The sequence below is a fragment of the Halichoerus grypus genome, chromosome 9 (assembly GCF_964656455.1).
Source record: "Halichoerus grypus chromosome 9, mHalGry1.hap1.1, whole genome shotgun sequence".
Classification (NCBI taxonomy): Eukaryota; Metazoa; Chordata; class Mammalia; order Carnivora; family Phocidae; genus Halichoerus; species Halichoerus grypus.
In genome coordinates this window covers 116,491,335-116,517,987 of record NC_135720.1, presented here as the reverse complement: position 1 = coordinate 116,517,987, position 26,653 = coordinate 116,491,335, and the positions used below count along the sequence as shown (strand labels likewise).

At 54.1% G+C, this 26,653-nt stretch overlaps 4 protein-coding genes across 9 annotated transcripts; 2 read left to right on the top strand and 2 right to left on the bottom strand.

Moving 5' to 3' along the window:
• The first annotated feature begins 332 nt into the window (after positions 1 to 332).
• Positions 333 to 6,372, top strand: CFB (complement factor B). Of its 3 annotated transcripts, XM_036108222.2 has the most exons (18): positions 333 to 520; positions 610 to 843; positions 1,251 to 1,436; positions 1,582 to 1,755; positions 2,005 to 2,106; positions 2,207 to 2,343; positions 2,636 to 2,774; positions 3,107 to 3,238; positions 3,533 to 3,634; positions 3,724 to 3,861; positions 4,359 to 4,456; positions 4,582 to 4,699; positions 4,857 to 5,010; positions 5,121 to 5,197; positions 5,397 to 5,509; positions 5,602 to 5,734; positions 5,815 to 5,864; positions 6,165 to 6,372. In XM_036108222.2, exons 1-18 carry the CDS (start codon positions 457 to 459, stop codon positions 6,318 to 6,320), a joined length of 2,307 nt encoding a protein of 768 aa, XP_035964115.1. In that variant the 5' UTR covers positions 333 to 456; the 3' UTR covers positions 6,321 to 6,372. The 3 variants fall into 3 exon arrangements, with proteins under 3 accessions (XP_035964115.1, XP_077911666.1, XP_077911667.1); XM_078055540.1 differs by lacking the exon at positions 3,533 to 3,634; XM_078055541.1 differs by lacking the exons at positions 2,207 to 2,343; positions 2,636 to 2,774; positions 3,107 to 3,238 and having other exon boundaries at positions 334 to 520.
• Positions 6,373 to 6,376: 4 nt separating this feature from the next.
• On the bottom strand, positions 6,377 to 12,339 carry NELFE (negative elongation factor complex member E). The gene is made up of 11 exons (XM_036108257.2): positions 12,185 to 12,339; positions 11,666 to 11,748; positions 10,211 to 10,280; positions 9,965 to 10,110; positions 9,411 to 9,485; positions 9,251 to 9,288; positions 8,718 to 9,061; positions 8,454 to 8,598; positions 8,244 to 8,298; positions 7,896 to 7,998; positions 6,377 to 6,688 (listed from the first exon to the last, which is right to left on the bottom strand). The coding sequence occupies exons 2-11, from the start codon at positions 11,738 to 11,740 to the stop codon at positions 6,591 to 6,593; spliced, it is 1,149 nt and encodes a 382-aa protein (XP_035964150.1). The 5' UTR covers positions 11,741 to 11,748; positions 12,185 to 12,339; the 3' UTR covers positions 6,377 to 6,590.
• A 25-nt stretch (positions 12,340 to 12,364) lies between these two features.
• On the top strand, positions 12,365 to 24,194 carry SKIC2 (SKI2 subunit of superkiller complex). Its single transcript, XM_036108215.2, has 28 exons — positions 12,365 to 12,509; positions 12,587 to 12,690; positions 13,597 to 13,706; positions 13,796 to 13,913; positions 13,994 to 14,108; positions 14,228 to 14,302; positions 14,590 to 14,643; positions 14,742 to 14,932; positions 15,112 to 15,240; positions 15,460 to 15,605; positions 15,982 to 16,128; positions 16,260 to 16,344; positions 16,522 to 16,628; positions 16,956 to 17,102; positions 17,178 to 17,274; positions 17,460 to 17,672; positions 17,756 to 17,866; positions 20,237 to 20,467; positions 21,212 to 21,349; positions 21,509 to 21,646; positions 21,781 to 21,885; positions 22,237 to 22,384; positions 22,479 to 22,605; positions 22,742 to 22,952; positions 23,125 to 23,235; positions 23,316 to 23,534; positions 23,719 to 23,859; positions 23,947 to 24,194. Exons 1-28 carry the CDS (start codon positions 12,488 to 12,490, stop codon positions 24,145 to 24,147), a joined length of 3,741 nt encoding a protein of 1,246 aa, XP_035964108.1. The 5' UTR covers positions 12,365 to 12,487; the 3' UTR covers positions 24,148 to 24,194.
• A 55-nt stretch (positions 24,195 to 24,249) lies between these two features.
• On the bottom strand, positions 24,250 to 26,636 carry DXO (decapping exoribonuclease). Of its 4 annotated transcripts, none has more exons than XM_036108254.2 (7): positions 26,315 to 26,636; positions 25,725 to 26,093; positions 25,333 to 25,568; positions 25,025 to 25,244; positions 24,772 to 24,907; positions 24,540 to 24,634; positions 24,250 to 24,455 (listed from the first exon to the last, which is right to left on the bottom strand). In XM_036108254.2, the coding sequence occupies exons 2-7, from the start codon at positions 26,078 to 26,080 to the stop codon at positions 24,305 to 24,307; spliced, it is 1,194 nt and encodes a 397-aa protein (XP_035964147.1). In that variant the 5' UTR covers positions 26,081 to 26,093; positions 26,315 to 26,636; the 3' UTR covers positions 24,250 to 24,304. The 4 variants fall into 4 exon arrangements, with proteins under 4 accessions (XP_035964147.1, XP_035964145.1, XP_035964149.1 ...); XM_036108252.2 differs by having other exon boundaries at positions 25,725 to 26,129; positions 26,315 to 26,635; XM_036108256.2 differs by lacking the exon at positions 26,315 to 26,636 and having other exon boundaries at positions 25,703 to 25,916.
• Positions 26,637 to 26,653: the final 17 nt, after the last annotated feature.

Here is a 26,653-nt window from a genome sequence, read left to right as displayed (position 1 = left end):
GGAGGCAGGTCACAGACCCTGCTGGACAAACAGTGGCTGGACTCTGCTCCGTTAACAGAGTCAACAGGGAGTGAGCCAGCCTTTATTTCTGGCCCCTAAGGGGGTGGTCTGGGCTCGCCGGGGAGGACCTGGGGCTGAGAGGTGGTGTTGAGGGGGTCAGTCCTGGATCATGGGCAGCAAAGGGCAGGGCTTATGCAGTTTCTATTTCCTTGACTGGCAGCTCAGTGGGGCCCTCCCTCTTGGACATTCCGGAAAGTGGTGTGGGTCAGGTGGGCGGGGTGAGCCACAAGTGCCAGAACGCAGATTGCATAAAAGGCTGGAGGTTGTGGGGGGCAGGGGAAGAGAGTGCGACCAGGCCCAGGTCTGAAGTTTCAGCTTGGACACTGAGCCAAGCAGACAGGCAGCACAAGCTGGGATAGGCCCCCAACCCCAGTTTCTCTCCTGCCTTCCATTGCCATGGGGAGCAATCTCAGCCCCCAACTCTGCCTGATTTCCTTGGTGCTGGGCCTCTTGTCTGGAGGTAAGAGAGGGTCACCACCCCCCTTCCTGCTACCCCCAACACCCCTCCTTGGCCTTGTGAGGCTGGGCTTCAGCAGCCTTTCTTTTTAGGTGGGAGCACAACACCATTGCCTAGGGACAGGCCCCAAGGCACCTGCTCTCTGGAGGGAATAGAGATCAAAGGTGGCTCCTTCAGGCTTCTCAAGGAGGGCCAGGCACTGGAGTACGAGTGTCCCTCTGGCTTCTACCCGTACCCTGTGCAGGCACGCACCTGCAGATCCACGGGGTCCTGGAGCGCCCTGCAGACCCAAGACCAAAAGATTGTCAAGAAGGCAGAATGCAGAGGTTGGAGGGCAGTGAGGGTGGGCACGGGGTAATGGAGGGATGGAGCAGATGGTGGCCAGGGGCCAGACTAGGATGCTATTAGAGTGGTGTTGAGGCCAGGCAGGTAAACAGGGGAAGCTGAGCAAGTGCAGGGACTGTCCAGAACTGAAGCAGAGAAGGAGGGAGGAGGAAGGCAGTGAACCTTCACTGAGCATTTGCCCTGTGCCAGGCAGCCCCAGCAGTGAAAAGAACGCTCAGAAATGGGGAGCGAGGAGAAGCAGGACTCATCCTGGTTGAGGATAGCCACTGTTTCCGTGGGACCAAAAAGGCACTATTTCTCTGTGACAGGGTCCCTGAGTCCAGGAGGGATACTCTCAGGAGAAGCCCTTTCTTTTCAGTAACTTCTACTTGTCCCCCCTCCCCCAAAGCAATTCGCTGCCCAAGACCGCAGGAGTTTGAGAATGGGGAATACTGGCCCCGGGCCCCCTACTACAATTTGAGTGATGAGATCTCTTTTCACTGCTATGATGGCTACACTCTCCGGGGCTCTGCCAATCGCACCTGCCAAGCAACTGGTCGGTGGGATGGACAAACGGCCATCTGTGATGATGGAGGTGAGAAGCATCCCCTCCCCTGGTGATGGTATCCCCTCCCTGACCTTGTTCCAGCCTGAGGAACTGGCACCACAACTCCTGTGCTCTACTGTGCCGTCCAGGCCTCAGGTTCCGGCCCTCACCTCCATATCTCATGCTTCTGCAGCGGGGTACTGCCCCAACCCGGGCATCCCCATTGGCACAAGGAAGGTGGGCAGCCAGTACCGCCTTGAAGACAGTGTCACCTACTACTGCAACCGGGGACTCACCCTGCGTGGCTCCCAGCAGCGAACATGCCAGGAAGGTGGCTCTTGGAGCGGAACAGAGCCTTCTTGCCAAGGTGACCCTTGACCCATGCCCTCAGGTTCAGATCCTGCCCTTTCATCCTCATGTCCCTATACCAGCGCACTGTTTCCTCCCCCTAACGCAACTCAGCTCCTTCCTCACTTCTAACCCTGCCCGTAGAACTTCCTCACTACTGAGCCCTTCCCGCCCCAGAAGCCCATCATCCCCTGTCTCCAGTCAATGAGTCTTTGACTCTCCCTCTTCCACCCCCCCAACATTTGACCTGATTTCTGACCTCTCCCAGACTCCTTTATGTATGACACCCCTGAAGAGGTAGCCGAAGCCTTCCTGTCTTCCCTGACAGAGACCATAGAAGGAGTTGATGCTGAGGATGGACATAGCCCAGGTTTGGAGGCAGAGAAGGGAGGGAGGAAGGGAATTGGGGGAGGATGAAGAGGCAGGAGAACCATGCATGCTGGAGCCTGAGTTTCTCTGGTGGCACCCAGGGGAACAACAGAAGAGGAAGATTGTCTTGGACCCCTCGGGTTCCATGAACATCTATCTGGTGCTGGATGGATCAGACAGCATTGGGATCGGCAACTTCACAAGGGCCAAGAACTGTCTCAGAGACTTCATTGAGAAGGTGGAGCCCCCTACCCCCTGAATGTGAACTCTGCCCTGCCAGGACTAGTTCCCTGATGTTCCCAGGCCTCTGAGCCACAGGATTCCAGAAAACCTCTCGTCCTATTCTGTCCTCCTTCCCTTTTACTTGAAGCAGTTTCTTGACCTCTAACCCAATCATCCAGGTGAACCTCAGGGTGACCAGTCAGCCCTTAGTTTCTGATTATAATTTTCCCTGGCCCAGAAAAGCTGCTGACCTCTCCCAACCATAGTATTCTTTCAATGCCATGACCCTTTGCTCCCCTAACCCACAGGTGGCAAGTTATGGGGTGAAGCCAAAATATGGTCTAGTGACATATGCCACAATCCCCAAAGTTTGGGTCAGAGTGAGAGATGATAACAGCAGCGATGCAGACTGGGTCACAAGGACACTCAACCAAATCAGCTATGAAGGTCAGAGGTCAGGGAAGGACTGGTTGGGGGAGGTTACTCTGGAGTCAGAGAGGTCAAAAGATTCAGGGTTGTTGTGGGGAGGGGGTGGTGAGACCACGTGGGGAGGCAGGGCAGACCACTTTGCAGTCTGTGGTCGAACAGCAGGCTCATCACTGGGGAATACAGGTCACTGGGGACCTGTTGGGGGCTGAGAAGGTCACTTTGTGGCCAAACGGAAGTCAGTTTTGACAACTCAAAAAGCTGAAAGATGTGGGATTTCTGTTGTTGATAGGCCTCTAGGGTTCATAGATGACTTAGAAGACCAGGCAAGGTGATCTCTTCCCTTTCCACAGATCACAAATTGAAGGCAGGGACTAACACCAAGCGGGCCCTCCAGGAAGTATACAACATGATGAGCTGGCCAGGGAATGCCCTCCTTGAAGGCTGGAACCGCACCCGCCATGTTATCATCCTCATGACTGATGGTCAGAAGGGACCCTTCTTGTGCCCCGGACTCCCAAACCTTTCGTACCAGTGTGTGGTCCACATGTAAAGCTAGACTCATGGTTGGAGCCCTGAGTGCTGCTCGGGGCCCCAACCATGTTGATAATTTCTGTGACCCTTTCCAAGGAGGAATCCTTCTTAAGCCTCTTTGTGATCTGTCACTTCCATCCCCTCAAGCTGCTTACCCAGCCATGTGTCACTACTTCCAGCCAATTTATCTTCCTTGACCCTCTTCTTTACTTGCCTCTCACCTTCATGGTCCATCTCTTCTACAGGCTTGCACAACATGGGTGGGGACCCAGTTTCTGTTATTCATGAGATCCGGGACTTCCTGTACATTGGGGGGGGTCACAAAAACCCACGGGAGGATTATCTAGGTGAGTTTTATTGCCCAGGATCCAGTACCTTACTTTCTCAGCTCCTGTCCCCAGGGCGTGGACACTCACTCTCCCTTTTTCTCCCTCAGATATCTATGTGTTTGGGGTTGGGCCTCTGGTGAACCAAGAGAACATCAACGCTTTGGCTTCCAAGAAGGATCAAGAACAACATGTATTCAAAGTCAAGGACATGGAAAACCTGGAAGATGTTTTCATCCAAATGCTTGGTAAGAAGATATAGATATCAGGCGGTTGTAAAGAGGTCAGGAACCTGCCCAGGTACCCCAAGGTCACTCATACTGCCTCTCCTCCTGAAGCCTCGGCAGTCTGGAAGGTCTTTCTTGCTGCTCCTTCTCTGTCACATTCTTGTTTCCTGGCACTATCCGCTTCCTGATCTTAGAATCACAGAGCTCTGACTGACTGACATCAGAGAGCTTTCTCAAGTCCCTCGTTTAACACGTGGGGCAAGTGAGGCCGAGAGCAGCCTAGGGACAGCAAGCCGGCTAGAGTTGGGCCTGAAAGCAGCCAGGTCTCCCATCTCTTAGTTCCAAGTTCGCTTCACTCTAGCGCGCGGTTCCTTGCCCACAATGTTAAGGAAAACAAATGCCCCGTGGCTTTCCTCTCCTTCTGGGCCTCATTACCATGCAGACGCCCCTCCCCCAAAGGCTGCTGCCAGCTGGAAATGAAGTGTCCCACCTTTCAGCACATTTTCCTTTCTTACTAGATGAGACCCGGACGCTGGGGCTCTGTGGAATGGTTTGGGAGCACAAGAAAGGCACTGATTACCACAAGCAACCGTGGCAGGCCAAGATCTCGGTCACTGTAAGCACAGCATCCTGGTGGCAGGGACTCCCGGCGGGGGGAGTCAGGGTGGAACGGGGGCAGCGGAAGGGGTAGGTTGTGGGGTTTGGGGAAGTTGAGCTTTCCCCTCTGCCATTCTGTTCCAGCGCCCTTTGAAGGGACACGAGACCTGTATGGGGGCCGTGGTGTCTGAGTACTTTGTGCTGACGGCCGCACACTGTTTCACAGTGGATGATCAGGAACACTCAATCAAGGTCAGCGTGGGTAAGGACGCAACGCATCAATCCCCAGTTTCAGCTGCGCAGGGCCTCACAGCAGCTCCGTCCCTGGCACACTGGGCCACTTGGGGGTGGGGCAGAGGCAGGAGGCTGCCCGCAGAGAAGCGGGATGCCCTGACACACCCATTCTCCTCCTACCTTAGGAGGGACGAAGCAGGAATTGGAGATACAGGAAATCCTATTTCACCCCGACTACAACATCAATGGGAAAAAAGCAGAAGGCATTCATGAATTTTATGACTATGATGTGGCCCTTATCAGGCTCAAGAAGAGGCTGACGTATGACCAGACTGTCAGGTGAGCCCTCTGGAACCCTGAGGAGAAAAGTTCAGGCAAGGGGGTGCTGCAGGCCTGGGGCAAGTCCAATCAATGTGCTGTCCCTGAGTTTCCCCATCTCTCCTTAACAGGCCCATTTGTCTCCCCTGCACCCAGGGAACAAATCAAGCTTTGAGGCTTCCACTGTCAACCACTTGCCAGCAACAGAGTAAGATATTCAGGGAGAGTAGCACAAGGGAGCGGTACCAAGCGACAAGTGGGGCATGACGGGGTGCTGTGGGAGATGATGGCCAGCCTGGTCCCTAGCTCACAGGAAAGCACTGCGGGACATTTGCTGAGTGACAAAGGCAATGGGGAGATGGGGGGGGAGGGAGAGTTAAAATGACCCAGCCTGTCCATTTGTCCAGTGCAAGAGCTGCTCCCTGCAAAGGATATCAAAGCTATGTTTGTGTCAGAGTTATCCAAAGATGGGAAGAAGATGCTAATTCGGAAGGAGGTCTACATCAAGAATGGGGACAAGGTGAGGAATATGGGATTCTAAGCAGGTCTTCTAGGCCCCAATTCTTCCTGAGCATGCTCTATTCATCACCCCTTTCTCCTCCTCACCTATAGAAAGCCAGCTGTGAGAGAGATGCTCGATATGCCACAGGCTATGACAAAGTTAAAGACATCTCTGAAGTGGTCACCCCCAGGTTCCTTTGCACTGGAGGGGTGAATCCTTATGCTGACCCCAATACTTGCAGAGGTAAGAGAAGGCTCTTTGATCATGCTGCATGTTCCTGAGGCCCAAGAATCGTTCTCCCTACAGCTTTTCCTCCCCTGTAGGTGATTCTGGTGGTCCCCTGATTATTCACAAGAGGAGTCGTTTCATTCAAGTGAGTTTCCCCTCTCCTATCTGTGGGGAGATGCCAAGTGGTCAGCATGGGCCCTAAAGCAGGAAAGCTCCATGGGTGTGTCTGGAAAGAGGAGGGCAGAGCCTGCCTCCTTACAACTGTTCCTTGAAATGGTCGGCTAAGGCCCTGCGTCCGGCCTGTGTGCTAGAGAGACCAGGACTGAGCTGGGTCCCCAGTCTAATTCTTCTAGGTCAACTCAGATGCAACTAGGAATAGCTGAGTTTCGGGGGATCAGGAAGGAATTCTACCAAGTGATCCGTGGCACCCCGTTGCCCTGTCCAGGTCGGCGTGATCAGCTGGGGCGTCGTGGATGTCTGCAAAGACCAGAGGCGGTGGCAGCAGGTGCCTGCGCACGCCCGAGACTTTCACATCAACCTCTTCCAAGTGCGGCCCTGGCTCAAGGACAAACTCAAAGATGAGGGTTTGGATTTTCTGTAAGGGGCTTCCCGCTGGAAAGGGGTATGAGATCAAATTAAAACAGCTGCAACAATACCTGTGTTCAAGATCCTTTTGGGGGAAGGGAGAGGGGAACGTGCACTGGCCATGTGTTACAACTGAGAGAAAATCTAACAGCCGTTTTTAAAGGCTCAACCCCAATCCCAGGTGCTGAAAAACCAGAGGCTGAGGGAGATGTGTGAGCTTCCACCTCAGTGTTTTACTGAGACCAGTGTTGGCGCAGATGAGGCACACGGAATCCAGCTCCATTCCCTAGAAGCCATCCACAAGGTTTTCCTTGTAGACATCATCGCTGTAGACAATCTGGGTCCTCTTGTCCCGGTGGCAACCCTTAGGGCTGTTCTGGACAGCTGGGGAAGGAGGAAAGGATTGGTTGAGTTCTGAAGCACTGCATCTGAGCACTACTGAGGCCAGAGACTCTTCCAGCTCCCTCCTGGCCTCTGGCCCTTGGAAGCCCAATTTCAATGCTGCCCTCTGGTGGCCAGGATGGCCTGGCTCCCTTCAGCCCCCTCAGGGCTACCGACCCATCCCTGAAGCAAGGAGCCTATGCTGTTACTGCGGCCCATGCAGATACCGTAACGGATATTTGGTTCTTAGAATCATCCCAAATATTATTGTTGAGACAACTGAATGATGTTAACCCACTAGAAAATCTCCGTAGGCCTTTGTTGACATGCTAGTCATTCCTTGTTCCTTCCTTTCGTCTGGAGGGCCGCTCTTGCTCTGAACACACCTTTCTGCCTACTCCTTTGCCAGGAAAACCAACAGGTATAGTGGGCTATTTGCACTAAACTAAGAAATGCTACTGGCCCCAGTGGGAGAACCATTCTGGGTGCAGCTTTGACCCAAAGTATTCTTCCTCAAGCCTCAAGCTGTTCCCTCCCCTTCTTTTTTCCTCCCTATGCTGACGTGTCCCTCTCTTCACCCCTTCTCCAAGGATTTCATCCCTGCCATTCTGGGGCTAGAGTGACTCACCCCAAACCAGCCTCCATTCTCTTGGATTTCTGCACCCTGACACCGCTGATCACTGCCCTGCTTCCAAAGCTTGTGTCCTTTGGCTTTAATGGCTGCTCCCTGAATATTCCCCATGCCCAGGCCTGGGTAATTCTTTTCCCCAAATTCAGTCTCCCGTAAGGATACTACCATTTTGCAGCCACTCTGTGATACAGGGGACTCTGATCCGTGTTTTCATTCTTCACTTCACACCTAAGTAAGTTCTAGACCTCTAATTTCAAATGCTTATTTTATAAAACCAACTACACTCCATCTCAAAATGAACAAAGCCATGTGAGACGCTCATCTTCTTCACCAACCTCCCTTACTTCTACTTTCTTCCCTGTTCCAGTTACTGCTTTGGGAGTTGTTGTCTCAATATTTTTCTCTCCATCTTCTCCCACCTCTAACTGACAGAAAGCCTGACAATTCTCATTCCCATTCCACGGCCTCCACACAGATCTAGGCCTCTATCACCTCTATGGGATCCTGGGACATGCAGGGGAACAAACAGAAGGGGTGAGCTGTGGGGAACAGGATGACGGAGGAGGAATCCGTTCTTACCAAGGGAGCCCCAGACAGACTTGCCAGTGGCAGCATCCAGCATGGGCTGTTTGCGGGCAATGCTGACTTTGAGCTGTACGGACTCCACCTGGGTCCCGTTGAGCTGGGGCAGAAGAGGGGAGGAAGCAAAGGATGGGGGGACACACTGCAGACCAAGCAAAGGAGGAATTCCAACAGTTGCCACCCTAGAAATAGACTGAGTGAGGATCTGAGAATATGTTTCTCGTGTGACTAGGAATAGACTTTCTCTGTCAATAGGAAATGATTTTCTCCTGGCTCCCAGTATTTTAAAGAGAAAACATGAGGATAGCAGGAGGGATGGGAAGAACAGATCTGGGAAGTCCCAACCTCAGCGACGGCCTGATCTGCTGACTCCATCTTTTCATAGGTGACGAAGGCACAGCTGGGATGAGAGAAAACAGGGTCAGTAGGGGGCCTATGGGCTCTTGTGGACCCAACCAAACGCAGGCCTCACAGGCCGCTGGAGATAGGCCAGTGTTCTTCCCTCAAACCCAGGTCCTCCCAGGACTTATCATCTTGCCCCACAGTCATCCTTACTTTCTGGGTGGGTCCATGGAGAGGTCAATGATGTTTCCAAAGGGAGAGAAGGCCCCACGGAGGAGGGTGGGCGTCATGTCTTCTCCATATACATAGAGAGTATTCCCCTTCCGAGGGGCCCTGCGTTCAGGGAACGAATCCGACCCTGTGGGATCAGGAGTCACAGTCACAAGATGCAACCTGCCTCAGCCTCTGCTTTAAGAGGCCACTTTGGTAGGACTCGCCTAAACCCTTTCACTTCTCCCACCAGCCCAGATCACTTACTGCGGAAAGGGCCCTCTCGTTCTCGATCGCGGTCCCTGTCCCGATCGCGGTCCCTGTCCCGATCTCGGTCCCTTTCCCGATCGCGGTCCCTGTCCCGATCGCGGTCTCGATCCCGTTCCCGATCTCGGTCTCGATCCCGTTCCCGATCTCGGTCTCTGTCCCGGTTCCGCTCACGACTATGGTCCCGGCTGCGGCTTCGGGGAGGGGAGGCTGAGGAGTGGGCACCACCACGTTCTTCATAGCCCCAGTCAAAGCTTCGAGGGGGACCATCACCAGCCCCTGGGCCCTCTGCCTCTTCCCCATCTGGCCCCAGTTCCCGAAGCCGATCACTGGAAGACACAAAACTGGGGAGAGGCAGACAGTGAGGATCAAACGGGGTCTTTACCTTAACTTCCCAGACCCTGTGGAGACTTAACACCCGCTCTGAAGCCCCAGTTCCTTCCACTCCAGTCCTAAACCTCCCAAGGATCCAGGCAATCAACCCTCCCCCACTCCCTCCAATTGAGACCCAGTTCTCTCTCTAGTTCTCTAACCTCTCATATAGAGATTTCCTCTGGGGGCGTCTGGACGACTGCAAAAGAAACCACGGACAGTTAAGATGAGTCCTACTTGCTGGCATGTGGCCCCAAATATGTGGGTCTCTCATCTTCCTCATTCCCCAGGCCTCCAGGGACAGAGAACTGGGAACCATACCTCCTGTAGATCGTCATCGGCAGATATGCTCCTTTGGAACGGCTGGAAAGTGGGGACTGGCCCCTTCTCAGGGTCCTGGGAAGATTGTAGAGATCTACTTCAATGTGAGAGCAGGAGGCAACCTAACTGTGTGATAAGTGGTTCCTCTTCTTGGTTTCTTCTGGCCTCTTTCTTCTCCTCTAATTCCTTTGTGCATTTCTTATTTGATTATGTATCTTTCATAAATGACCTAACAGACACTTAAAAATATTTAGCTTATCTGTATGTTTCTTGAACCTGCTGACATCTTCGACCTGTTCAACTCCTCAGAATGACAAAACCCAGGAGCTCGAGTATGTGGTAGATTAAAGCCACAGAGCGTGTAAAATGGAGAACTGAGAAGTCAGCCAGTGTCTTCACTTTACACATAAGAAATCTGAAGTTCAGACCTGTATGACAATTTGCCCATGACTGAATAGATGTTATTTTTCCCCTAAATTTTACCTCCATTCCAACTTGGAAAGATGCCCTCTGAAGTCAAGGGTCCCCGGAACAATCTTTCTGTTTGTGCTCACCTTTAACTTCCCCTCTAGGGTTCGAGAACGTTTGAAGCCCGAGTTCTTGGTCTCGGCTTTGATGGCACTGATGGCTCCTGATTTCACCAGCTGCTTTGCCTGCTCTGTTGCGGTGGCTGTGTCCACCACAGGCTGCTCAGACAGGGCTGGAGTGGTGAGGGAAGGGGGCATCATGTGGCCAAGCTGTGGGAGATGTTGGCCCCACGGTGCCCACTCCAGCCTATCCCCATCTCCCCTGTCACTCACAGCGTTTCACACCGCCTTGGCTGGCTGTGCTGCTGCTACTTTGCTTCTTCAGAGCCAGCAATGCCTTTTTCTGGGAACGAGAGTGAGAAGAGAGGGATTGGTGAGGGCCGGTCCCTGGCCCGGTCTGCTCCCAAGGTCCCTGGGCACCTCACTCCAGGGGACACCTTTCTCAGAAAACAATTCAAATAGTGTCCCTGCAGTGGTACGCTGAGGCAGCCCTGCCTCTCACACATGGTCCACTGGATCATCTACAATGCCAGCAATACTTAATCTAGCCAAACTACAGTATCCAAAGGCTTTCCAGAGTCTCAGGTTTTTGAAGTTGAAGACAAGGAATTCAACCATGGACCAGAGCCCCAAGATTTAAGCTGCAAGTAAGTACAAGCCTACGTGCCTTTCTCAGGGGCTTCATCCATCCATCCCCTGTATGTTTAACAAGGACACGCCATTACTTTGTAACAGAAGGATGCAAAAGTATGAGACAAAGTTCCTTCCCTCGAGAAGCTTACAGCCTGAGAAACAAGATGATTAGAGATAATTATCAAGAATGATTATAAGAGATGCAGACTGCTTGTAGCTGAAACCAAGTTAAGATTATCTGATGCCAAAATGGCTATTAAACTGGTCCCTGGGTAGAATCTACACAAAACAGATTGAAAGAAAAGGGCATTTTAGACAAAGAAAACAGGATGGCAAAGATGCAGAAATAAGAAGGCTTTGGGAATGCATGTTTTGGGACTAGTGAATAGTTCCATTTGACTAGAAAGGGATGCCAAGGTAAGGCTTTGTTCTATAAACAATGGGAAACCACTTACGGGTTTTGAGAAAAAGAGACAGTTTTGTGTTTTCAGTAGTTCATTTTAATAAGAATGAAGAAAGTCTGTCCAAAAAACCACTGAGAAACTTCTTGAGAAACCATTACAACACTCTATGTGAGCGTCAGCAAAAACTTGATCTATGAGATACAGACGAAAAGATAAACTACTTCCAAGGAAGAATCAAGAAGACTTGGAAATGTTTGGCTATGCAAAAAGTGGAGAAGTCAGAGATGAGATTTTGATTCCAAACACCTGGGAGAACTGGCTGTGTTCACTCCTATTTGGAAGATTAAGAAAAGGAACTAATTTAGGATAGGAAGATGACAGCTGCAACACTGGGTACCTAAGGGCTATCAGTAATAGACTGGATAGAACTGAAAAAACAAACTTGGAGACTACCACCTCTTTGGTGGTACTAAAAGCCACGGAAAAGGAAGACAACTCCATGGCAGAATGCACAGAAGAGAAGGCACACACCAAGACTCGGGAAAAGCCCAGCTATAAGGCTACGCTGAGAGGAGATATGTCTCCAGGTATGAGCTGGAAGAACCCCCCCATCCCCTCACACTCACCCCAGGTGTTCTCAAGAGTGTAGAGTCTGTGAAAGGTTGGGCCACGCCCCCACACACTCCCTCACCTTTTTCTTGAGTTTGTTGAATTTCTTCTGCAGAGCCTCCTCCTCCTCGCTCAGTCCGGGGGGTATCACCAACATGGTGGCTCCTGGTTCAGGGGCAGGGCCCAAGACATCTTTCTCCACTGTCACCGCCCAGGGTTCACACGCCGTCCACACTGTACCCAACCGCACCCCTCCAGGCCTACCTACTCCTGTCTTTTGCCTCTCCCTATCCCTTGCTTAAACCAGGCTGCCGTCCAAGCCCCCGCTCGTCGGGATCAACCAGCATTCCCTCTTCTCTCCAGCAACCACGGCCACCAGCGCTTTGAGGAACCAAGTGGCCCGGGAAGGGGGAAGCACCCCTTCCGTCGCCAAGACGATGGCATCAGACACCCCCTACCCCCGCTAGGGGTATGGCAACCGCGGGGTCCAAACGGCACAGGAGGCAGTGGAACCCACGCAGCGCTCTCAGAGCAACGAAAAGGGGAAGAAGAGAAGGAGCTCGGAAAAAAGGGGCGAAGGGTGAGAAGGAGAAGACCTTACCTGAGGGGGCGGTAACCGGGGTCCCACGGTCTCGGGCGGCGCCCGCGCGGGCAGCGGAGAGCGGGCTCAGAGCGATGACGTAGCGAGTGGCGGAGAACGCGGTAACCAAGGCGGCCCAGGGCTAGACACTTCCGCCCGGCCGTCCCCTCCCGGCTCAGGTCGGCCTCTCCGTAGCGCTTGTCTTCTTCCCCGGCGGGGGTGTGTGACGGAAGTCGCCTCCACTTCCGCCCGCTCCGGGGCGGGGCTCACTCCACGGCTTCTCGCCGCACTTCCGGTCTGCCCGGCCGCCGCCGTGGCTCCAAGATGATGGAGACCGAGCGACTCGGTGAGGGGGAGGGGGTGGAACGAAGGAGTAGTCCGGGGGTGACCCTTAACCTCTGACCTCTGACCTTCCCCCTGTAGTGCTGCCTCCTCCAGATCCCCTGGATCTGCCCCTTCGGCCGGTGGAGCTGGGATGCACAGGGAGCTGGGAGCTGCTGAATGTGCCTGGGGCTCCAGACAGCACCGTGAGTGACTTTTGACCCTAACATTGAACTTCAAACCCCCTCCACCACCCTCCTTACTGTTGGACCCTAGCGTAACCTCATTCTTCTGTCTCTGGACTCCTGTCATCTGGGCCTGCCTTGTGCTGGACAGACCCCAGCCCAGTGGACCGGCTGTGGGTCAGAGCTCATGTGAAGACAGAGTAGGGAGTGCTGGGGATACCTGAGCGCTGAGAATTACTCTTTCTAATGTGTCTTTTCTCTTTGGAGTCACCTTGGGTCTCCAAGCACCAAGGCGCTTGTTGACGGCTAGCCTTTGAGGCCCTGACTCATCCTTAGTTTTGGGCCCCCTTTTCCTAAAACTAGTGATTCTCAAATTTAAGTGTACCTTGTAATTAGTGGCGGGGACTTTTTTTTTTTTTTACATTTATTTATTTATTTATTTTTAAAAAGATTCTATTTATTTATTTGAGAGAGAGAGAATGAGAGAGAGAACATGAGAGAGGGGAGGGTCAGAGGGAGAAGCAGACTCCCTGCTGAGCAGGGAGCCCGATGTGGGGCTCGATCCTGGGACTCCAGGATCATGACCTGAACTGAAGACAGTCGCTTAACCAACTGAGCCACCCAGGCGTCCCAGTGGCGGGGATTTTTTAAAATGCAAATCCTAAGCCCAATCCCAGAGATTGTGAAGTTATTGTATTTTATGTGCATTGTAACGTATTAGTAATCGCTGCTGCAGGTAAATCAGTAGCAGGTAGTTTGCACTGGAAAACAGGACAATCTTTGGAAAACATTGCTTCTGCCCTGGCTGTCCTAGTCGGTCTAGAATGTCTACTGTTTCTGATTGAACACAAATTCCATCACTTTTTTTTTTTTGTCTGTGTCTTATCTCTTTCCTTACCTAATGCCTCTCATCTTGTCCTTTACCAGCTTCCCCACGGCCTCCCTCCCTGTGCCCCAGATCTGCGGCAGGAAGCAGAGCAGTTGTTTTTGTCATCTCCAGCCTGGTTGCCTCTGCATGGTGTGGAGCACTCCACCCGGTAAGGGGTCTGGACTAGGGAGATAGGCCCCTGAAGGAAACTGGGACAGGAGAGAAAGAACACCTGAAAATTATTTTCCTTTTCTGCAGAAAATGGCAGAGGAAAATGGATCCGTGGTCTCTCCTGGCCGCACAGGGGGCCCCAGTGCCCTCCGACCTTCAGGCCCAAAGACATCCAACCACAGGCCAGATTCTGGGCTACAAAGAGGTCAGAGGCCACAAGGGGCAGAATTGGGAAAGGGTCAGAGGAAAGCTCAGCCTCACTGGGGCTGTGGTCTTTTGCCTCAGGTCCTGCTGGAGAATACAAATCTATCGGCTACCACCTCCTTGTCTCTTCGCCGGCCCCCAGGGCCCATCTCCCAGTCCCTGTGGGGGAATCCAACACAGTACCCTTTCTGGCCAGGTGACTTTTGTGGAAATGGAATGGTAGGAGAGGGTGCCCTCCGTTTTCAGGGAAGGGTTCCCCACCCATCCCATAACCTCCCTACCCCATGAGTCCCTATTTGTCCACCCTCTCCCCAGGTGGAATGGATGAGCCCACCATAATAGATCTGAGCACTCGGGAGGAGGCTGAGGAGGAGATAGACTTTGAGCAAGGTGAGGTGGTGTCAGGATGGACCCTTGGGAGTAGGGCTGTGAGTCTGGGTCCTGACACATAGGGGCCCAAGCCTATCGTTGGGCTGCTGCTAGCCCTTCTGTGCCTTTGAGGCAATTAGGAAAAGGCATCCTTGTCATAACAGTCTTTACTGTCACCTCTCGGAAAGTTGTCACAAGTACCCCATTTGCAACATCTGTGCTGTGAATGGCATCCTGTGGGTTTGAGTAACATGTGACTTGTGTGACATTGTGTAGTAGTGCTGATTCTATCCGTCCTTGTCCTTCAGATCTTCTTACTGTTCCACCTGGCTTCAAGAAAGGTGTGGACTTTGCACCAAAGGGTGAGTTTTAGCTTTGAGATGGGGCAGAGAAGTGGTGCCCTTCTCCTGTAGAACAAAGATGGACGTGACCAGGTTTCCCTTTTTCCCTTGCTCCTCAGATCACCCAGCTCCAGCTCCCAGCTTGCTGAGCCTCAGCCGTTTGTTGGAGCCTCTGGATTTGGGTGGGGGAGATGAGGATGAGAGTGAGGCAGTGGGACAGCCAGGAATTCCCAGAGGGGACACTGTTTCTACCTCCCCTTGCAGTGCTTCCCTGGCCCGAGCAAGCAGCTTGGAGGACCTAGTGTTGAAGGTTGGTGGTTCTGGGCAGTTGAGGCGGGAAAGAAGGGGCCTTATTGGAGGGCTGGGGGTGGGGTGGGGTGGCTTGCTCAGTTAGGTTTAAGACGAAGACTGTAGCATCTTTTGAGAGGGGGGTGGTAATGGAGAGCTCTCTGACTGTATCTTTAGCACCCCTACCCATGGCTTTTGCAGGAAGCATCCACAGCTGTATCCCCTCCAGAGCCCCCCAAACCCCTGCCTCAGGAGCAGTGGGCGATTCCTGTGGATGTCACCTCCCCTGTTGGTGATTTCTACCGCCTCATTCCCCAGCTGGCCTTCCAGGTAGGGTGGCCCAGTCCTCACATATTCCCCTACCTCCTGCACACTGTTCCCCTCATCTCCTCTCCCCCCCCAGGCCAGATGCCTTCCAGGTCATTCTTGGGCCTCAGTCCCGGCCTTACCTTGCTCTGGCATGCCACAGCCACCTTGCGTGCCCCAGGAGCTGGAGGCAGGAGGGCCCCTTTCCCTTCTCCAGCAGCCATCTATTTCGCTCTCCCGCAGTGGGCATTTGAGCCAGATGTGTTCCAGAAGCAGGCCATCCTGCACTTGGAGCGGCACGACTCTGTCTTCGTTGCGGCTCATACATCTGCGGGGAAGACGGTTGTGGCTGAATACGCCATTGCCCTTGCCCAGAAACACATGACGCGGTACAGGTCCCCTCCCCTGCCTCCCCTTCCACCAGCTGGTCCTGCGTTCTCCTGCACCTTTTCTGCTTGTCATCCCTTTCCACCTCTCCCTCATCCTTCAGATGAGAGGTTTGGGGAGAAACCGAGATGGGGCCTGGAGCGAAGCAGGAAGGTGCGGTGGGGAGAGCGGTTGGAAGACCTGCGTTAGCTTTGGAAGGGGTCGGACTACACAGTTTCTGTGGGGTTGTGTCATGCAGGAGACTGTGAGGGCAGTTTGGGGGAAGAAGGGGGGCTCCTGAGCTCTGGCATGCCTCTGGGAGGGCTCAGGGTGGAAGAGGCGGTGCCACCCAGGAGGCTGTGGGGGGACTGACCGGTTGATTCCACGCCCTCTTCCCAGCACCATTTACACGTCGCCCATCAAGGCCCTGAGCAACCAGAAGTTCCGAGACTTTCGAAACACATTCGGGGATGTGGGATTGCTCACTGGGGATGTACAGCTGCACCCAGAGGCCTCCTGTCTCATTATGACCACAGAGATCCTTCGGTGAGAGATAGGTACTCAACACGGGTGGATTTTTGGTCAGGAAGGTGAGGCTGCTCTGGACAGCATGTTGACTGAGAACAGGGTGGAGTCAGGAGCCACTGGGGAGTCAGCCTTTGGCCTCTCCTCCCCAGCTCCATGCTGTACAGCGGCTCAGATGTCATCCGGGACCTGGAGTGGGTCATCTTTGATGAGGTTCACTACATCAATGATGCTGAGGTAGGAGGCGTGGGGGGCCCCAAACTCCAGCAGTCCTCTCCTGTGGGCCTAGATCACACACTTTTGGGGACCTTACTGCCTTCTTTGCCCCCAAATGGAACCCTTTGCATTTCCCTAAGGGCAGAAGGGCAGCCCCCTCTGAGCTGCCTGTGACCGGTCTTCTCTCTCTGTGCCCAGCGTGGGGTTGTGTGGGAGGAGGTGCTCATCATGCTCCCTGACCACGTCTCCATCATCCTTCTGAGTGCTACCGTCCCCAACGCCCTCGAGTTCGCCGACTGGATCGGGTGAGATGCGTGCCCTGGGATGCTTGGGTGGACGGGGCTGCGACACTCCTTGGTTGGGGGAGGGGGTGAAGACTTCCGCAGCAAGGAGAGTGGTCAGGTCTTGAGGGTGGACAGGAGGAAGGGGTGGTCAGGGCATATGTCCGACTCGAGTGCCTGCATGACCCCACTTGGGTCCAGAGCATTTTGTGCATTGGGAGGTGGGATAATGGGACAGCCTTCCAGTCTGGTTCCCAGAAAAGACTGGGTGAAGCCAGAGGGGCAGTGTGGTGGGGATGTGCGTCCCTTCCTGCACTCTTGCCCCTGATCTGCTGTCTTCTCCCCCCTCAGGCGACTCAAACGTCGCCAGATCTATGTGATCAGCACTGTTGCGCGCCCTGTTCCCTTGGAGCATTATCTCTTCACGGGGAACAGCCCCAAGACCCAGGGGGAGCTCTTTCTGTTGCTGGACTCCCGAGGCGCCTTCCACACAAAGGGGTAAGCTGGAGATGGGGCAGAGTCAGCGCTGGGTTCACTGGGTGTGACTGATCACCGATCCTCCCTGTGCCCCAGGTACTATGCAGCTGTGGAGGCCAAGAAGGAGCGGATGAGCAAACATGCCCAGACCTTTGGGGCCAAACAGCCCACGCATCAGGGGGGGCCTGCACAGGTGAGAACAGGCAGGCTTTGTACCTGCTACCACCCGTTTCAACTCTGTCCATTCTTCCTGCATTCTCCAGAGGTTTGGACTTGAGCTTTGAACACTATCCGACTCGACATGGCTTCACCTCCCCTCACTTTGGCCCTGACTGGTTCAGGGACTCAACCTTTGCCCCTTTTTGCCCCCTTCCCCAGGATCGCGGTGTGTACCTATCCCTCCTGGCCTCCCTCCGCACCCGTGCACAGCTGCCCGTGGTGGTGTTCACCTTCTCCCGGGGTCGCTGTGATGAGCAAGCCTCGGGCCTCACCTCCCTTGACCTCACCACAAGTTCAGAGAAGAGTGAGATTCACCTCTTCCTACAGCGCTGCCTTGCTCGCCTCCGTGGCTCTGACCGCCAGCTGCCCCAGGTGTGGATGGGGGGTCTTGGAGACTGGTGGGGAGAGGATTCTCCACCACCTTATTCCTGACCATGGGCCTCGGCTCCCTGCAGGTCCTACACATGTCCGAGCTTCTGCACCGTGGCCTGGGTGTGCACCACAGTGGCATCCTGCCTATTCTTAAAGAGATCGTGGAGATGCTCTTCAGTCGAGGCCTGGTCAAGGTACACGCACTGGTAGAAGGGGGACTCCTCAGAGTACTCGCTGCTTCCTTCAGGGCTGCCCAGAGGGTGGAGGGGCAGAGCTTTAGACAAGACAGCGCGGTGGTTAAGAACTTGGGCTCTGGGTCCGGATTGCCTGCATGTGAATCCCAGCTCCACTACTTACTCGCTGTGTGACCTCAGGCAAATTCCTTAACCTTCCTGAACTTTAGCTTTCCTATCTTAAAATGGAGAGGCACAAGATAGGTATGGCAGTATTCAGAAGAGAAACCCAAAAAGCTAGCAAGTGTCTGAAAAGTTATTAGTCATCAGAAAAATGCAAATTAAAATACTCAACAAGAAATGACTTTACAGGGACGCCTGGGTGGCTCAGTCGTTAAGCATCTCCCTTCGGTTCAGGTCATGATCCCAGGGTCCTGGGATTGAGCCCTGCATTGGGCTCCCTGCTCGGCAGGAAGCCTGCTTCTCCCTCTCCCACTCCCCCTGCTTGTGTTCTCTCTCTCGCTGTGTCTCTTTCTGTCAAATAAATAAATAGTCTTTAAAAAAAAGAAATGACTTTACAGCTACGAGATTGGCAACGTTTAGGAAACTGGCTAACGCCAGGTGTTGTCAGACATTGGAGACTATAGGATTATAGGAACCCTCATATAGATGTAGCCAGTCTGGAGTGCATCTGGCATTCTTGAGGCAAAAATATATATAATATATTCTTTGACCCTAAATTCCATTTCTGGGTATATAGTGCAAAGAAGTTCCCACCCTGGTCTATGAGTGAAAATGTCCACTCTTCTTTGTTGGCTATAATCTTGTGGTTGGGTGCTGGTGGCACCAAGGTGCCGTCCCTGTTAGAGCGGGTACGTAACTGGGATGCGCCCCACAGTGCTCTGCAGCAGTGGGAAACAATGGATTAGTTATAACCACAGGAACAGTCAGGGGTGTTGAAAATACTGTGGCGGAAAGCGGAAAAGAAAATGTGAGATGCATGATTGCCTTTATTTTGTTACTACTTTTTATTTGAGTATAGTTGACACACAGTGTTTCATTAGTTTCAGGTGTACAGCGTGGTAATTCGTTTTCTGATTATATAGTGAGCGTAAGTTTACATGGTATGCCGTGCTCACCACAGGTGTGACTACTGTCCTTCACCATGCGTTGCTGTTATAATGTCATTGACTCTATTCCTTATGCTGTGCCTTCTGTGCCGGTGACTTCTTCATTCCATGACTGGAAGCCTCTATCTCCCACTCCCCTTCACCCATTTTGTCCATCTCCCCACCCCCTTCCCTCTGGCAACTGTCTGTTCTCTGTATTTATAGGTCTGATTCTGCTGGTTTGTTTCTTTATTCATTTGTTTTGTTTTTTAGATTCCACATGAGTGAAATCATATGGTATTTGTCCTCAGTCTGACTTACTTCACTTAGCATACATACTGTGCTGTGGGTCCACCCATATTGTCACAGATGGCAAGATCTCGTCCTTTTTAATAGTCCAATACACACTCCACATCTTCTTTATCTACTCATGTATTGATAGACACTTGGGTTGTGTCCATATCTTGGTTATTGTAAATAGTGCTACAATAAACATAGGGGTGCATATATCTTTTTTTTTTATTTTTTATTTTTTAGAGAGTTGTGGGGGAGGGACAGAGGGAGAGAGAATCTTAAGCAGGCTCCATGCCCAGCGCAGAGCCCAACACGGGGCCGACTCAGGGCTTGATCTCACAACCCTGAGATCATGACCTGAGCCAAAATCGAGTCAGACGCTTAACCAACTGAGCCACCTAGGCGCCCTATCATATATCTTCTTGAATTAGGGTACAACTGCCTTTAACATGGATTATAAATTCACGCACTCAAAACAAGATACAATCCGCAAGAATACATTCACACAAAAAGATACTCTACGCTGGGATGATTGATGGTGGGGGGGATGGGAGTGAGCTATGGGGGTTATAAGAAAAGAAGTAGAGGGGCGCCTGGGTGGCTCAGTCGGTTAAGTGTTTGCCTTCGGCTCAGGTCATGATCCCAGGGTCCTGGGATCGAGCCCCGCGTCGGGCTCCCTGCTCTGCGGGAAGTCTGCTTCTCCCTCTCCCCCTGTCTGCTGCACCCCCTGCTTGTGCGTGCGCTCTCTCTGTCAAATAAATAAATAAAATCTTAAAAAAAAAAAAGAAGTAGATAGTTAAATAGATAAAATGAGGAAAATACAGTGCTTGGGCTATAGATTTGCCCTGAAAGTTAAGTGAGATCCTGTGAGTTAACCATCTGGGACTATGCCTGGTGCTTACTTAGCCTCAGCTACAAAGTAAGGTGCACTTGACCAGGGCTGGGTGTCAGTGTTGAACCTCTTTGTTGAACTCTTTTCCCCCATCAGGTCTTGTTTGCCACAGAGACCTTTGCCATGGGTGTAAACATGCCTGCCCGAACGGTGGTGTTTGACTCCATGCGGAAGCACGATGGCTCCACCTTCCGGGACCTGCTCCCTGGAGAGTACGTGCAGATGGCAGGCCGGGCAGGCCGGAGGGGCCTGGACCCCACAGGCACTGTCATCTTGCTCTGCAAGGGCCGTGTGCCTGAGATGGCAGACCTGCACCGCATGATGATGGTGAGCCAGGGTGGTATGAGGCTGAGCTGGGAGGGCCCCAGCTCTGGGCACCTGCTGAATTCTCTCTTCCAACCCTCTTCCCTTCTCCTTTCTTTCCACAGTTGACCCTTGAACAGTGTAGGGCTAGGGGCACTGACCTCCCGCACAGTCAGATATCCATGTATAACTTTTGACTCCTGAAAAACTACTAATAGCCTGTGCTGTTGGCCCGAACCTTTACTGATAACAGACGATCAACACCTATATGTTGATCAACATACCTATATGTATGTTGTATGTGTTACATGTGTTTTTGCAATAAAGCTGGAGATGAGAAAATGTTATGAAGGAAATTATAGGAAAGAGAAAATACTTACGGGACTATACAATATTTATTGAATATAATCCATGTGTAAGTGAACCCACGAAGTTCAAACCCATGGTGTTCAAGGGTCAACTGTACGTTTTTCTTTTGCCTGGGAGAAACCAAGGTCAGAATGAGCATATCTGAGGATTAGACTGAATGTCATCTCTAGTCTTTTGTCACTGTGAAGACAGAGCTAGGTAGAACCTTTGAGGGTCTCTTTAGTTTTTTCCCCGTATTTTGCAGAGAAGGCGAGTAAGCAGTTTGTCTAGGGTCCCATGGTTGCAGAGTGGGGACGAGATCTGCTAGGAGTGGAACTGGTCCCCAGAGGGCTGGCTGGGGAGCAGCTGGTCCCCCCCCCGACCCCCCCAAGTCTCACTGGCTTCTCTGGTCCGGCCCAGGGGAAGCCGTCACAGCTGCAGTCCCAGTTCCGACTCACGTACACCATGATCCTGAACCTGCTGCGGGTGGATGCCCTTAGGGTGGAGGACATGATGAAGAGGAGCTTCTCCGAGTTTCCATCCCGCAAGGACAGTAAGGTGAGTAGTTTGGGATGACCAGTATACTGGGCAGGCTGTTGGGACAAGGGAAGCCAGGCTGGGAAGGGCGGACATCTAGAGATCAGGGGGTGCAGGTGGGGAGGGTGGCACACTGGGCTTGGAGACTGTCCTTTCACACCTCCCCCCACTTCCGCCCAGGCCCATGAACAGGCTTTAGCTGAACTGACCAAGAGACTGGGGGCCTTGGAGGAACCTGACACGACTGGCCAACTGGTTGACCTGCCTGAGTATTACAGCTGGGGGGAGGAACTGACAGAGACCCGGAGCCTGATCCAGGTGAGTGTTGGGGGGGGGTGATGGAGGAAGGGGGGAAGAGAATGCGACACTCTGGGTGCTCCTGAACCTAATCCCAGCCTAGTCTCTGTGATGCTTCCTTCATTCTCCCCTTTGTGCATGTCCCCACTCTTCAGCGACGCATCATGGAGTCTGTGAATGGGCTCAAGTCTCTCTCAGCGGGAAGGGTAGTGGTTGTGAAGAATCAGGAGTATCACAACACATTGGGTGTGATCCTGCAGGTGAGGGCAATGGAAACTTGGACCCCGGAGGGAGGGAGCGGGGGGGGGCAGGGGGAAGGAGGGGGGTAGGGAGGAGGCAGCCCTATCTCCATCTTCCCCACTTGGCTGGGGGCATTTGTAGTCACAACGGTGTACTCATATGCCCCCTTACTCTCCTTTCCTGTTGTCACTACTTTGTGCCTACCTCCTTGTCCCCTTCTGAAGACTGTTCTGACTTGGTTACCAGTCCATATTGGTGGGCTCCACAGTTGCTCCGTGATCCCTGCCTGAGGGTGGGGATCTGCTCTCTGCACTCTGTCTTTGATGTCTGCTCCTTACATTGCCCTGGCCTGGCCTCCCCCCCTTCCCTAGGTCTCCTCAAACTCCACCAACAGGGTATTTACCACCCTAGTCTTGTGTGATAAGCCTGTGTGTGAGGACCCACAGGAGAGGGCACCAGCCACCCCAGATGTGCCCTACCCCGATGATCTTGTCGGATTCAAGCTGTTCCTGCCTGAAGGTGAACATGGGGCAGATGTCCGGGTTCCTGACAGCAGTGCGGGCCAGATGCCTGGGTCCACGGTAATGTTTGACCCTGCTCTCCCCTTTCCCAGGGCCTTGTGACCACACAGTGGCCAAGCTCCAGCCAGGAGATGTGGCTGCCATCACCACCAAGGTGCTCCGGGTGAATGGGGAGAAGATCTTGGAGGACTTCAGCAAGAGGCTGCAACCAAAATTCAAGTCAGAGATGCTGGGGGGATCCTTTTTCTGGGGAGGGACCATGTAATGGGGTGTGGGGAGGTATGGCTGGGGTGTCGGGGGCTTCTGTGGAAGAAAAGACTCTGCCCTAGGTTTCAAGACTTTGCTCCTTCCTCAGGAAGGATCCTCCCATTGCAGCCGTGACCACTGCTGTGCAGGAACTGCTGCGTCTGGCTCAGGCCTACCCAGCGGGACCCCCTACCCTTGACCCTGTCAATGACCTGCAGCTCAAGGATGTGTCAGTGGTAGAGGGGGGGCTCCGGGCCCGCAAGCTGGAGGAGCTGATCTGGGGGGCTCAGTGTGTGCACAGCCCCCGCTTCTCTGCCCAGGTAGGGTCCTGGACGCCAGCTCCCAAGCTGAGAGGTGTGTGTGTGGGGGGGTGCGGGTTTCCCTTCTGGTCCCTTGTAGACCAGCCAGCCCCATCTCTGCCCTTGTCCTTGGTGCCCTCCTGCCTTGGGGCACGGGGAAGGCTAACGCACTTCCGCTGGTGGGTCTCTGCAGTACCTGAAACTGCAGGAGCGAATGCGGATACAAAAGGAGATGGAGCGCCTACGCTTCCTGCTGTCGGATCAGTCACTGCTGCTGCTCCCAGAGTACCACCAGCGAGCAGAGGTGGGAGGGGCAGCCGTGGGGGGCGGGGGGCTAGTGAGGGAGAAGATAGCAGGCTCCCAACACCTACCATCTTTCTTCAGGTGCTCCGAACCCTGGGTTATGTAGACGAGGCAGGCACTGTGAAGCTGGCGGGGCGGGTGGCTTGTGCCATGAGCAGCCATGAGCTCCTCCTCACTGAGCTCATGTTCGACAACGCTCTGAGTGCCCTGCGGCCAGAGGAGATTGCGGCCCTACTCTCCGGCCTGGTCTGCCAGAGCCCTGGGGACCCCGGGGAGCAGCTCCCAAGCACCCTCAAACAGGTATGGGACACCCACCCCACTCCCCCCCCCCCTTGGCTATGGCATTCCCAGTCCCCATCTCCAAGCGACCCCCTCCAGCCCTGTTAAGTGCCTCTAAGAGCTGGCATGCCTTCTTCCTTGACCTGGGCCTCCCTACTCCTGGAGAAGGCAGGCAGGGTCTGAGCCTCTCCTTCCCCATCTGCAGGGAGTGGAACGTGTCCGGGCTGTGGCCAAGCGGATTGGTGAGGTCCAGATGGCCTGTGGCCTGAACCAGACAGTGGAGGAATTTGTGGGGGAGCTGAATTTTGGGCTGGTCGAGGTTGTGTACGAGTGGGCCCGGGGCATGGTGAGTAACTGGGGTTTTGTGGACGGCTGGTTGGGGAGAGGCTGCCCAGGTCTACCACATTCAGTCCTCACCCTGCTTCCCCCACAGCCCTTCTCTGAACTGGCGGGGCTGTCAGGGACCCCTGAGGGCCTGGTGGTCCGCTGCATCCAGCGCCTGGCCGAGATGTGTCGCTCGCTGAGGGGGGCAGCCCGCCTCGTAGGCGAGCCTGTGCTAGGTGCCAAGATGGAGACGGCAGCTACCTTGCTACGGAGGGACATTGTCTTTGCGGCCAGCCTGTACACTCAGTGAATTCTGTGTAAAAATGTAGTAATAAAACAGCAAGCCACCTGCGTGTACTTGAGGTGTTGGGCAGGAATGACTCAGGCAAAAGACACAGCAAGAAGAACCACCTAGAAATATGCTTTTTATCTGTGCACACGGAGATAGGACCAGCCCCTTTGAAGTCTCAGTCTTTGGGGGAAGGTGTCTTGGGGGCTGATGGGAGGTCCTGGGTCATGGCTTCCACGTACCACGTGGGCAGGAAGGCATAGGGTGCGTCTCGATGTTTAGACACTGTGACTGGGCTGCCAGGCTCCCAGGAGAAGAGATGGACAAGCCTAGGGGGCACATGGAGTCACAACTTGAGGGCTGGAGGAGAGCTCCGGGGACCCAGAGGGCAGGGGCAGAGCTGAATGCCTCACCTGGGGTCATCCTGGACAACGGTATTCTGGGCAAAGCTAAGGAAGGCGGCACAGAAGTTCATGCACACGGAGGGATTCCAGCCATCACGGTCGTTCTGGAGGGAACCGAGGAGGAGGCAGAAGACAGGCAGTGAGGGTGGGGTGGGGGGGAAGGCGGACTGCAGCCTGGAACACTGGACCTGTGGTCCTGGTGTGGGGGATGCAGGTGGGAACTGCGACACCGCTGCCTTACCCTGACATATTCGAACATCTCCATGGTAGGAAAGGTCTTGAGGGAACAGACGAAACCCTCTGGGTTACGGAAGCCAGCAACGACGTTTGGGACCCCCAAAAGGAATGACTGAGCCCACCATTTTAGGAGCTTATGTCTGTCAGGAAAGGCAAGGGATCAGTAGGACCCTTCCTTCATCCTCCAGCTTCTTCCCCCAGGTCCCTTTTCCAGCTGTCCGTTCTAGGCTCTCACCCTACCCAACCCCATCCTGAACCTGTAGAAGCTCCTCCAGTGGCCAGGCCTGTGCATCTCCTTGGAGGTCTTGAGCTCCACATAGCAGGCAGGGGGCTGTGTGGATGGGGCCCGGGGGTCCGTGCAGTCTACTTCCCCCGAGAAGAGCAGACGATGGTTTCCCAGGCGGCTGCGTAGCACAGAGCAGAAGGCCACATTGGTGTTAACCTCCCCAGAGGGGTCCGGGGAGCTTCCAGGTTTGTCTGCACAAGGAGAGAAGCGGCAACAAGGGTGGGGGCTTTCAATCTCCGGGGAAGGGGGAGGGGGCTATAGACCAGGGGCAAGTCTCACCTGCACACATGTACTGCTCAAACTTGTACCCCATGTACATAAGCTCCCGGAGGAGGGGTGGCCGGGCAAGCCTCTGGGCCCGAGCTGCTGGTGTCTCTACCTCACTCAGGTACAGTGTGCCCTGGAAGCGGGAGGCTGCCAGCTGCCAGCCCTCCTGCTGCTCATACGGTGTCGTCAGCAATTTGGTCAGATGCCCCCGCCATGTCACTATGGCCCCTGCCAGCCAGCCTGGACCCCTAAGAGAGAGGAGTTAGAAGCATTAGCTCAGACGATTTCCCGAAAGAAGAACCTAGGTTCCTTCTCAAGACCAAACTCACTCCAGCTTTGGGTTTCCTAATTTTAGAGGGTAGGTGCAGATGTCTAGATCTACCTGTGTGCTATACTTTGCTCACCCCTCCAGCTTGCCTCGGTGATCCAGGAGCCAGCGCAGCAAGTGATCCAGCCTCTCTTGGACCTCCTCATCCCTGGGCTGGTATCGATCAGGGTAACCGTCTCTGAGGTCAAAGTGGAGGCCTTGGTCATTGGTAGGGGGTGGGCTGTAGTAGCGCAAGGCTTGAGCATCTCCGTGGTACTGGCGCTGTGCATCCAGGGAAAAGCAGCCCAGTTCGGAAGGGCGCCCATAGAAAGGGAAGGGCCCAGAGTAGAGAGCAAGGTCTGTGGGCAGCAAGGATGCTGGGCTGGGGAGTTTGTTCCGAGGCTCAGCCGCCTCTACCTTCTCCGCTCTTCTCTTGTTCTCTCTGCGATCCATGAGGTCCTGAGAACTGGGGGTTGGGAAGTTATCCTTTCACAGAGGAGGCCTGAAAAAGGGGGCCTCTGGGTCAGGACTAGGCGAGCCTACTGATGGCCAGGCTCTGGCCCTGAAACAGAACCAAGGCCAGGTGCACATCCCACCTTTTCCCTTGACCTATACCCCCGCCTCCAGATGCTCCAAACGCAGTGAGCTGACGAAGGCTGTCCGCGCTCTGAGCAAGGATCTGATTACCTCAAAGCCCGCCAACCTCCACCTCCACCTCCGCGGGGCTAAGGCGTCACGGCAGGTGCGTCCAGAAGTCGGGGTGGCACGCAAAGGTGGTTTTCCGCCCTCCGAGACGCAATCACTCAGCGACGGTGACGGGCAGACCCCTCAGCGGCGCGGGCTGGGGTGCGCTTCACCCCGGAAAGTCGAGCTCCAGCCCGCCGCCCACGCGTTCCCGGCCGCGAGCGCCGGCGGAGGAAGCCAATCCCGGCAGGCGTGCGGCGGCGCTCCTCTCGGGCCGGCTGAAAGGGCGAGTTGACGCCTCTTTGGTCCCACGTCATCTTTCTTCCACCCGGCGGGCCGGCC